At 40.1% G+C, this 12,212-nt stretch overlaps 1 protein-coding gene across 3 annotated transcripts in view; it reads right to left on the minus strand.

Moving 5' to 3' along the window:
* Positions 1-449: 449 nt before the first annotated feature.
* The window catches only part of ATL2 (atlastin GTPase 2), a 58,297-nt gene continuing 46,534 nt past the window's right edge, over positions 450-12,212 (minus strand). For 2 of the 3 annotated variants that reach the window (XM_075535201.1, XM_075535202.1), the window contains 7 exons: positions 11,967-12,059; positions 8,575-8,713; positions 7,392-7,519; positions 6,186-6,242; positions 4,486-4,557; positions 2,624-3,055; positions 450-666 (listed from right to left, as the gene is read on the minus strand). In XM_075535201.1, the coding sequence (XP_075391316.1) occupies positions 550-666; positions 2,624-3,055; positions 4,486-4,557; positions 6,186-6,242; positions 7,392-7,519; positions 8,575-8,713; positions 11,967-12,059 (1,038 nt within the window). In that variant the 3' untranslated portion in view covers positions 450-549. Of the gene's footprint in view, positions 667-704; positions 1,155-1,249; positions 1,265-2,623; positions 3,056-4,485; positions 4,558-6,185; positions 6,243-7,391; positions 7,520-8,574; positions 8,714-11,966; positions 12,060-12,212 lie in introns of those variants that run through there. The other variant, XM_075535203.1, reaches the window with a different exon arrangement.

A 12,212-nucleotide genomic window follows, 5' to 3' on the forward strand; every position in this document is an offset into this window, starting at 1 on the left:
TCAGGTATCACGTAATTTCCGTGAAGTTTCCGTTACATGCACTGACATAATACTGGGACTGAAGGCAGTAAAGCAATAGATACTTTTAATGTGGTGGTTCAAGAAAGGCTTCATTGTCACTCTAATCCAATTCTTAATACAGTGATTCATAACTTCTCTAAAAACTAAGAATTCCAATGGGACACAGTATTAGACGCTAAATATATTTCTTAACATATTTCCCTGAAATATCCTTTGACATGAGACAAATTTCACTAACATTAGATTAACTAAAAAGAAAAGGGGACAGGGGAGAGAATTAACCATGGCACAAATGTGCAGGATAACCAATGCTTCGCAGCCAGTCTCATGTCTTAGGAGCCAATGAAAAGAATGCTTAAAAACCAACCATTTTCACACTCTGTGGCGGCCGTCTGTGATGCCAGTTCGACTATAAACTACTTCTACAGTTGATTGTAAACTTTGGTTTATTATTTGAGTTCTCATTGTACAGCAAGCATGGAAAAAAAAAAAAGAGGGAGCAGAGTCCAAGAGGAGGGAGATGAACTGTCAGTCTGCCTTTAATCTGTCTTGCTGAGACTGGTCAGTCAGGCCTGCTTTGATAGACTGAGTTACAGACTGCTTTATGTTTTCCTTCATCAAATTATCACCCAGGGGCTTGAATACCTGTGGCATGAGAAATGTGCAAAACAAACAAAAAGCATGAGGTAAAAAAAAGGTACATATAAAAATAGATATAAAAATTCAAGTCAAAGCAATGAAGAAAATAACCAGAAATGTGGAAAATAAAAAAGATGCTTCTCCCAAAAGTTATGGTGCTACAAATAATGCAGTTAGACCATTTATAACACAACAAACGCTACTTTCCACCTAGTCAAGCCATTTACAACTCCGATGAGATGGATGTGCAATTCCATACCCTCTGTGCAGCGCCAGAGCTGGTATGCACACAGCATTTACGCAGACCGGCCCAGACGGTCCTGCTTATTGTCCTACATGTGTAAGTGGGGACACTTCAGATAGAGAAAAAAAGTTAAAAATACTGTCTAATTTTTCTTCTTGTTATTGTGGGATGACAGTCTCTGTCGCTGTGCTGATGAGAGAGCACGATGACTCATTCGACGTCTAGTGACTTCAAACAGTTTGGAAAACACCTAAAACATGGAGTGATTCGTTAGGAGAGTGGCTTAGAGGGCCTCCCGGTTAAAGAGTTTAAGGCTACAAAATGTGAGATTTGCAGGTTCCTCACCTTCCTGGGACTCCTCTGAAGCAAAGGAAAAGAGAAAGGCAGAAATTTTAGACAAGGTTTGCTGACACAGCAGTGTTTCTGACTAGTGACCACCTGACGTCAACAATACTGACAAGACGTTTATAGTTGCATTGCTCCGTCTTTTGTAACAATGGCACCTAAAATTCTAGAACCAACCTTGTGCAGAGAAGGATAGTTTTCAAAAGAATCCGCTGCATAAACATTGAAAGTCGTGGTATAGAAAACGAGGAGCCCAAACGTTCAAGTAAATAATGCTTTTTAAAAGAGGCTGTGATAGTTTTTAACCATCTTCTTTTTGGAGATATCAAAGAACATTTGAGTTTTATCAATAGATTAAAATTTAAACAAATTGCCATTGTATGTCCCCACAAGTGCACTTCCAAATCAGATCTTAATGGAGAGCCTTTCTCGATAAAACAAAATTTAAATAAACACAGTGGGTCGTTTTATAAACCAATGTTATTATTACAACAAAAGTCAACATCAAACAGACTTTCTTCAAAATATGGTTTACTTGTCTGGTCTTTCAATTTACAGCCAAGCATGAGTTTTCATAGCCTAGATCTGAAAATGCTACCTTACTGTACAAAGGAATAATTTTGGCTTCCACTCTGGTCCTTGCTGATGGTCAAGCATCTCACACTGTCTTGTGAGTATCCTTAATTGGAATGTTCCGCATGCAAGCAATTCCAGCAGAGCTGGCAGATAGATATATGGCTTCCTCAGTAGACACTTGCCAGGGAAAGAATGCACAGCCTGACTTTAAATACGGGTTTGAGGTAAAAGAGCATTACTGAAGTTGTTCTCTACTTGTGAAGCTTTGCTTCTTCATTAGTATTTCCAAAGCCCAGAAGCCAAACTCGACAGTTTTAAGAAATCCCTGTAAGGATCATTCTGGTAGCACATCAGATGACTTCATAAAAGTTGGCACAGATCTGTCTATGGTTTTTCCTGGACAATGAGATTGCACTGCTTCTCTACAGTACTTGTAGGAAACTTCTTTTGCTTTCCTGTGTGCTGAATACTCAAAGCTTCTTTGCCTTACCTTCATGACCTTTGGAGACTCTGGCCTGTCCACTGCAAGGTATGATCATGCCTACAACCGGGAAGTTATTCAAAGGATATTACCAATTTAAACTAAACAAAATACATTAGAGTTACGGATCTAAAGGGCACACACACAAAAACGCAATTCAGACTCTACCTTTAGCGTATACATCCAAACAAAACAGAAATCATCCTTTTGTTATTCCTCACATAAAAGAAAAGTTAAAAGTGCAAATACTGCTGAAAGGAAAAAAATACAGGGAAGATGAGATTAGTGACAGAAAAACAGAATGGGAAGATACCAACCTGTTCCCATAGTGTTGCAGCAATCTGATCGATCATTATTCCAACTTCTCTGAACTCCCCAGAGTATTTAACATATACCCAACCAGAAAGAGTTATCAGTGATAAGCCCATGACCAGGTTGCACAGGATGGCTATCGAGGACAAGCCAACGAAGCCCATCAGTCCTGAGATTACATGCATAGCAAACACGACCGCAAGCAGTGTGGCAGGGGTACGAGCAGCCTGGAAGATATTTTTGCCATCGTTGTGCTTTAAAAAATTTGCATAGGTTTCTTCAATTTCGGCCTCAAGCTTGTTCTGATAATTAAGGCAGAAGTCATTTCCACCCATTTTTTTGACAGAACGAAACTGTTTAATCGCCATTTCCTTGAGATCCAAGTGTTTTCGCTCCAGATCTGAAGGTGCAATGTAAGGCTTGTCCCCACCACATATCTGGATAGAGAGGATTACAGCAGAGCAGATACCAGGTTAGAAATAAGTACCACTTGAGACAACTTCCCTATTTACACTTATTTTTAGCTCTATAAAGTTACTTTGCTTTTTTGCAGGCACAATCATATTCTGTGTATTCCTTATATGTTTAACTAAATCAGGTAAAGTAATTTTCCAAATGTGACTAGTAGCAGTAAAGACTGGAGAAAATAAAAATCTACGCTGCACGCTGTCTCTGATTACATCATTTAGCCCACCAATACAACATACCAAGAGTGTTGAAAAGAGAGTGGGGAAAATATAACACGCGACCCAAGTATTTTCATATCGGGGTGAGCAAGCACAGCATAGAAACTGTTACTAGCCTTAAACTAATACGACTGACATCAAAGAACTATGAAAAGCAACACTCGGAATCCTGAGTCAGGAAATAATTCAATCGTTTACGTCATACCTTGCCTTTATGCTACATTCTAGCTGTGTAAATTCTTTGGAAATCTAGTAAAGATAATGAAAACACAGCAGGGCATTCTCCATGTGACAGTAAGAAGACCTCTTGGTCCAGCAGACAAAACAATGGACTGCTAACCACAAAGGTGAGAGGTTGGAAGCCGCCAGCTGCTCCGGTTGAGGAAAATGTGGCAGCTATGTCTGTACAGCTTCTAGCCCAGGGAACCCTTACGGCCAGCTTGTCACTGTCCTACGCACTGGATTAGTCAGAATTGACCTGACAACAGATAATATGACATATATTTTTAAAAATTTGTTGGCAATTGAGTTGATTTCAACTCATAGGGCCCCAATATAGGACAGAGTAGTATTGCCCCATACAGTTTCCAACAGGACTTAGAACCAATTTGGACCAGTTTAGTCATGACCAATGAAGCAACTTCGGAATGGACTTGAATTTTTTAAAGGTGAGTTAACTTGAAACTATGCTAGGAACCTAAATCTTTCTTAGAAAGGCAAGGGCATGTGGGCAGTGCACGGCAAACACATCTTTTAACCGGCTGAGTGCAGCTCAAAGCTGGCAGCTACCTGACCATGCTGCTTCAGCCAGTGTGCCACTCTCCCCAGCCCTGGCAATGTCCTGCAGCACGCTGCTGAAAAGGCTCACTGCACAGCTTCAATCTGTCATTCTGTCTGTACCCAAATGTGCGGCTCTTCCAGAGTCACTGCATTGGCCATGACACAACCAGTGGAAAACCTCAGTCTTCGATTTTGACTGAAGCAGACTGCCTGCCACCTCTTTCTCCTGCAGAGTGGCTGGCGGACTGGAACCACAGATGTCTCAATTCGCAGCGGGGCATATACCCAATGCACTATCAGGCCTCGTGACATCATATAAGGAGGACAGATTCGTTCCATTACTTTCAACACCAAAAACGGGACACCTCACTCTAATGTCTAGTTAAAATTTAATTACAAACCTCTTCCATGGCTTTGCTATAGCTATCTTTTGCTCCTGCTACTGCGGCAAGATTATTAGCTTCAGCTGTTGCCTAGAAAATAAAATGTAACACACACAAAATTCAATGAATCTATAGATTATGATTAGCAGAATAAATATGTAAACGTAGCAAGTATGGGAGGGGGAATCAATTCATTTTCCTTTCCTATGCATGAAAATGCCAACATAAAGTATATAATAATTACTACTAATGAGGCTACTTCCTAATGCAAGGTCCATGTTACACTGGGTGTATGTAAAATACACTATCTCTAGATGCAAAAAAAGAAATTTTTAAAGTTATCTTTCTCACAATCAACCATATCCAATTAATATACTGCCACTGGCTTGCTTCTGAACGATAAAAACCCTATCTAAGGCCCCCAAGGCCTTCCGTCTTTATGGGAGCGGCAGTCTCGTCTTCCTCTCCTAGACTGGCCGGTGGACTTCAACTGTCCACCTTAAAGCTGGACTCCTTAGTACCATATAAAAGACACTTTCAAAGGCACACAAACGCGAACAGTGTGAGCTTTACTAGAAATTTAGATTATGCACCATAAAACTAGAAAATTGCCAAAAATGACAAATCTTTTTTTTTTTTAAGGTATAGCATTTATTGACAGGCTCCACTTGTAGGTCAGTCGTGCAGTCTAAACTCCTGTCATTCTATTGAGCTTTAAAGCACAGTCTTCATGAATGACAAATCTTTAAAAGTCTGGTATAAGCCACATTAAAACAGCATTGTCCCAAAAGAATACTTGTTTTTTAATTTTAAAAAATTGTGCTTATTTGAAAAACACTTGTAAATCATTAATACGCACCTCATTCCAAACACCATTCCTTGTCAGACTCAGAAAACGAAAACTTGGCTCAGAGATGCCCTTCTTTGTTAAGCCACCTTTGCAAAAGGATTTGGTATACTTTGAGCATCTGCAGAGAAGGCACCAAGCTTGTGCGCGTGTGAAGTATGCAATCTAGTTGCAAAATATCATAGAAGTCTACAATCTAAAACATGTATTGTCTGAAACGTGTTTACATGTAAAGCAGAACTAGAGCGGGGAGGCCAAGGCTCCACTCCCCGTTCACTTGGCTCCGTCTGCTCTCTCTAAAGTCAAGAGAGAAAGCACGTACAGGTATGCACTGCTCAACATCTGTTCAGGCAAGGTCCAAACGCATAGGCGTCACTGGTTTCATACCAAAAATATTAATTTTTTTTTAAAAGAAAAGGTAGCTCTCCTTTTGTTATTTTCCCCTAATGGTTTTGAAAACTTCAAACCCAGAGTCTCAAAGCACTGAATAAGAGAGCAGATCCAGGTGAGGCAGAGGGCATGATGCTGGACATGGGCCCTCAGATTTTTGTTTGGTGAGCAGTGAACCTAAGGCCTGGGTTGCTTCTGCTGCTCAGCCATGTGTGGAGCAACAGGTGGATTGGGTGACTCTGGCCACTCCCTACTCGCTTCCTTTTGCTTCCCTCCCACAACTGCCCTCTCTCAATTACTGTTGCAGCCCACTCCGCCATCTCCCAGTCTTCACCTGGTCATTCCATCTAGTAGCAGCAGGAGACAGCCAGAGTGGGCTCCTATAAACCTTAATATGCTGTCTGCAGAGCATCATGGGCACATAAAACTACAGAACCCTAGATACGTGTGAGTACATGAATGCAACACACACATACACTACCTGAAGCATGGACATTGGGTGTGGAAGCTCCTCTCCTTGATAAATTTTAATGTAAGCCTACAATGAAAGAAAAGGGAAAGTTTCCTTATATCGGTGGGCTACGTACTTTGGCTCTGTAGGTCCAAAGAAAGAAAATCATTAAGTATAGGAATAATTTACACCATTAAGAGGAAATGCCGCTTCCAACTATGCACACTATTTTTACATTCAAATTAAATTAACCCTATCCAAAAATGCACATGTTGCTAAATAACCTCTTAGAGAAATGCTTCTGGATAGAATTCTAACATCTCACAGTGAAGGACCCCTCCCCCACCGAGTGCAAATGTGTGTGTAAATGTCATCTACCTATCAAAAGGCACCATCTGGCTTCCTTCAATATTTCAAATAAATGTGTTAGAAGTATTTGTTTAGCTCAATTTTTACTCTAACTTCAGTTTTTATGTTTCAGCTCAAAGAAAAGAATAAAGCCCCTAACGAGTGGCTTAAGCAGCAGAGGAGGATGGCAGCTTACAGTGAGCCGGGCAGACGGCTTCCGGTCAGCTTCCTATCGGCTCAAGACTAATTAGCTTAATACAGACAAGATGAAAGTGATCAATCAGCTAGTTCCCATCAGGTGAGCACAATTACACTCTTACTTATAGTCTACTCCACCCCCCTTCCACCTAGCTATAACTACGAATACAACCTTTTCCCATGTTCACGCTCTGCCAGATACGATTAGCCCAAAGCTATAAATACTGAAGAGAAAAGGTAGAAAGAAAACAAACTACTGTATATACTTGAGTATAGCTGACACAAATATCAGCGGAGGCACCTAATTTTACCACAAAACTGCATTTAAAATATGCTGAAAAATTTGGCTTGTACTCGAGTATATACGGTATGTATAATTCACTTTAACCGTTAACAAGCCTTGACTTAAGTTCTCAATGCCTTTATGGCAAATGGCAGAGTGGTATTATAATATGATCAGTGGCTCTCCTTGCCACACCAAAACTGTAGAAGTATGCCAACCGCAAAAATGACTGTGTACGTGATGCAAATAGTCTGCTGTAATATTAAAATATTGACAAATCTAAGTCCAGGCAGAAAAACTACAGATTATTCTTACTTTAAGATGAAGGTAAGAAATTTTTTGTACATGCAGATGAAATAGCTGCAGGTTACGCTTCAAACGTAAATTAGCCATTTTAGTTTGCCTACCTTAAAGTATTCTACAAGAGCTCTACAAGAGACTTTAACTCCATTTATCTCTTTTTCTACCAAATTTTCAGGGGCAAGCAGTAATGGAACCAGATTTTGAAGTTCTCGTTTAAAGTCTTCATCAATATCTAGTGGACAAAAAATTAGTCTAAGTATCAGTCAACAACAGCGACAACACAAGGAAGGAATCTCTCGCTGATGAGAGTACAGAACATCTGTTTCGAGAAATAGCAGCTCACAGTACCTATTGCTTTAAGTAGATACCCACAAAGCTCCAAACATGCTACATTTCCTAGGAAACACTAAAATAATCTCCCCTAAAGCTTACAGAGCCAAGTCTTTCATCCCCTAATAATTCTCCAAGGTTAAAAAACAAAAAAGAAACAAACTGAACTCCCAAATTTTATATTCATAACTACAATATTCTTTACAAAAGGCAAGCAATTCATGAGATTGTATTTTACCTCAAGACTTTATTTTCTTTCCATACAGTAGTTTCACCAATCCTTAAGCTTTTTGCCATCATGATAAAAATATTCCTAAAATATACACTCACAACAAAAATTATACTATCCACCTGAAATAGAAATATGTAAACCTGATCGTACCAATACATTAAATTGCTAATCATTTTTGGGGTCTTTTAAAAGAAAACAATGAAGTTCATGCAATAAACTATAAAGCTCTGATAGTTAAATTGTACTATCAGTATGTGGCATTTATTCTCTTTACGTAGAACTGAAAGAAAACTTCATATTTCTGTTTTCCGTTTCAAAGCAAGATTATGAAGCGAAGGCCAAAAATCTTTACAAATCAAAACCCACTGGGCTAAGAGTGAAATATTAAAGCCATCTACACGCAGCTGTGCCATGAAGAGCGGGTGCTTTAATAGTCTGAAACTAGGTGACACAGTGACAAGAACCGTCCCAGCCTTTACGGTACCTTTTGGAACGGCAGTGCTGTGTGACAAAACGCACCATGAAGTAGGTTAACACTGAGAGGCAGCAGCAATAAAAACTAACAAAATAACAACAGAACGATAACCCAGAGCTTGACAGTCCCCTCAATAACAATACTTCCAAATGTCTGCCAGAAGGAAGGTGGAAAATTAGAATAATTATGCATTAAAAAACTTCCAGTCTCCCACATGCAAGTTCTGAATGTAACAAGTGTGAATCCCCACCTTTTAAACTGCCATCAAAAGTGCGGCTGGTTGCAACTTCACGGCCAGGATGCGGCAAAAGGAAGCACTGGAGATTCGAGAAGCAATTGTGAATGTGCTTCCTTACGTTCTGTAGCTCTTCATGCTGATTCTGTTTCACCTGAAGGCAAAGATAAAGGGGAAAGATGCAAACACAAGGGGGAAAACATAAAACTGGGCGCACACACCCACACAAGCACACATACTTAACTCAGATGCTACTCAAGTATCTTTTCTGATAACAGATTGGCAATAAATAAATGTTGACCAAAAAACACTTATTTATAGCCAATTTCTTGTTGTAATTTTTGATCAGAGGTCAAGGTTAAGTGCCATCAAGTGGCAGCCCTCGGTACAACAGAAGGAAGCAGGCAAGGTGCTGTGTGATAGTCAGTCACTGTTGTTTGAGCTTCTACTGTAACCAATGTCAGTCCATCTCCGTGAGGGCCTGCCTCTTTTACGCTGACCTCTGTTATCAAGAACAATGTCCTTCTCCAGTCCAAGATCGAGTCCCTCGGAATAGCATGTCCAAGGTTCATGAGATGAACTCTTGCCATCTTTGCACCTCTGGAACATTCTGGATGTATTTCATCCAAGACAGATTTGTCCACCCTTCTGACGATCTGATAATTTCTGTATTCTTCCTCAGCATCACAATTCAAATGCAGCAATTCTCTACACCTCCTTGTTCGCTGTCCAGCTTTCACATGCATGTGACGCCACTGAATACACCGTGGCTTGGGTTACCATACACTTTAGTCCTCAAAGTGACACCTTTGCTTTGTAATATTTAAAATAGCTCTCTTGCAGCAGACATGTTTAGTGCAACACATCATTTGACATCTTGGCTGTTGCTTCCATGAGTGAGGATTGTGGATCCAAATAAAATGAAATCCTTCAGACTCCATTTTTATTAAACCAGAAAAGATGTTTTTTCTTAAGTAAACTCTTTGGGAAACCAAAATATACAAGTAATAATTAACTGTAATATAATAGTTACCACATGAATAACAAGTAACAAGTGCTGTTAGCTTACAAGCCAGTAAATACCTTTAGAATTTGCACTGGCCAGTACGAAAGTACCAGTATGCTTACAAACAAAAAGATTAGGCAGTGCAGTACAAATAATATAGCTCTTCTAGCCATAGTATTTTTAGCTCCCGTCAAATGGTTGAGAAACCAACCTTAGGCCATCGATTCGATTCTAACTCATAGCAACCCTATTCAGGGTTTCTGAGGCTGAAAAAAAAATGTTTTTGAATCATTTTATGGGGGCTTATACAACTCATCACAATCCATTGTGTCAAGGCTGAAATTTTTTATGAGAGGAGACAGCCTCATCTTCCGCTTTCTAGCAACTGGAGGATTTGAGCAGCTGACTTTGTGGTTAGTATAGTACAATAGTTACCAGACAGCGCCACGATGGCATCTAATGGCTAGTACAGACCAACAGTCCACTAGAAATGGGGGCAGAGATGAGTGAATAGAGGTGGCAGCCTCGGCATGCTGGCTACAAAGGTTAGATTCAGTTTGTGTAAATTCATCAAGTTGGACACTTAAGACCTAAGCAGTTTTAATTATATATTTATCACTTCTAGATAAAGCTAAAAAAATCCTTCCTATCTTACATCAACAATAAACAGTAACAGGAGCCTTTAAGACACCACTCTCACGGAAAAACAGAATGTCCAGAAAAAATTCAAGGACACAAGAAAGCTCAATAACATAATCAATGAAAACAATCTCATAGACCTATACAGAATGTTCTTCTCCAATACACGCAAAACATTCTCAAGAAAAAAACCACATACTAGGCCACAACACATTCAGAAAAATTGGATCCTACAATCAATCTCAAACCACAAAGCTACAAAATTAGAAATCAACAGTAAAATGAACAGAAACACAAAGACAAACACATGTAGGTTGAACAATATAGTACTCAAAAATGACTAGGTAATAAAGCAAATAAAGGATGGAATTTAAAACTTCCTTGAGACAAATGAAAATAACACAACAAATCAAAACCTATGGAGGGAGGGAAGGAAGGAAACCTTTGGGACACAGTGAAAGCAATCATCTATAGCTATCAAAACACACACGCAAAAAAGAGGAGAAAGCTAAAATGAATACCTAACACAACACCTCCAAACTGGAACGAGGACATCACCACAATTCCTCCAAATAAGGAAGGAAAGAGATCACAAGGATCAAGGCAGAAATAAATTATATGGGGGGAGGGGGGAACACTGGGAAAAAAATCAATGAGAAGCTGTTTCTTTAAAAAGATTTACCAAAAACCTTCTTACCTTAAAAGTGTCTGATTCTGAATGCCAAGTTTGGCTAGTATCCCTGATGTAATCTGTGTTAAATTTCTTCTGAATCCAGGAGAGAACACCCTGATGATCAAAATGACCTCCAATAACAGGGTCTAGAAATGCCTTTCACAGGAGCCTGGGGGTAGGTCACACACTGGGCTACTACCCACAAGGCCAACAATTTCAAACCACCAGCTACTCTGAAGGAGAAAACTGTGAAGAGCAGTTCAACACTGGAAATGGAGTCTCCTCAGGGGTGTGGCCTGCTTCCAATATAGGTGGGTAAGCTGGAAAGGCTTGTTTGCTTTTTGCTTGATCTGGATCATTCATCTGATTCTTTGTAACTGAGCCAGAAGTCTGCCTGCTGATCCTGGAAATCATCAGCTGCAGCCTGCCATCTGATCTTGGATTCATGGGGCCCTGAAGGTACGTGCGTCAGGTCTCCAACCTCACATCTAACCTGCATACTTAGAACTTGTCTGCCTCTACAGTCCAAGTCATTTCCTTGAGATAAACGTGTATGTGTGCGTGTATGTGCGTACACACTTCATTGGTTCTGCTTCCTTCTGAAACCCATCATAGGGCACTTTCTAGTTTCTTAACATATAAAAAGAGATGTTTAGGATCTCCTTTCTGGCTCTATAAGCTATGAGACAGCATTCCACTGAGAGCAGTTCTCACATCATCTGTGCAGTGTCCAACCTGTTGCAAATGTTCCTCAGCTCAGCTGGGCCAAAAGAGACAAGCAAGCGATCTGGGTAAGCAGGTCAAATAGCATGTTCCTTTCGAAGGATCATCCTTGGAATAGTTGTCCACACCGACTCACTGACAGGCAGCTGGTTCTGGACAAAGCATCTTTTTTATCGTGGTTCGAGGACTCTGCCCTCTTTGGCAGAAGTTTAAACCGTTTTCAGTACGCACAGAGCGACTTGTGATAACTTGGAACAATTTATTACAGGGAAACAGAGGGAGTACTAATCCAGGAAGCAGTTCAGGAAACCCGCCCTTCTCCTCGCTGGGGGCTTCCGCTTTTCTCTTCAGCAAACACGGGCTTACCTGCAATCTCTTCTCCAGGAATTGATTCCCACCTTCCAAGCCATATGAATGCTCATAAGGATAGCTCCAATCTCGAACCAAAAACATCAATGTCTACATACAAAAGTACAAATAATTTCTTACATACGTGAAAAATCACAATTTTAATGACTAACTCCTCTCTTACCTATATAATCATTGTCAAAAGTACCAGGCCACTTGGTTAGCACCACTCAGGTCTCTCGTGTCAAGAAGCTACCTCAATCA

This window comes from Tenrec ecaudatus, chromosome 17 (assembly GCF_050624435.1).
Source record: "Tenrec ecaudatus isolate mTenEca1 chromosome 17, mTenEca1.hap1, whole genome shotgun sequence".
Lineage (NCBI taxonomy): Eukaryota > Metazoa > Chordata > Mammalia > Afrosoricida > Tenrecidae > Tenrec > Tenrec ecaudatus.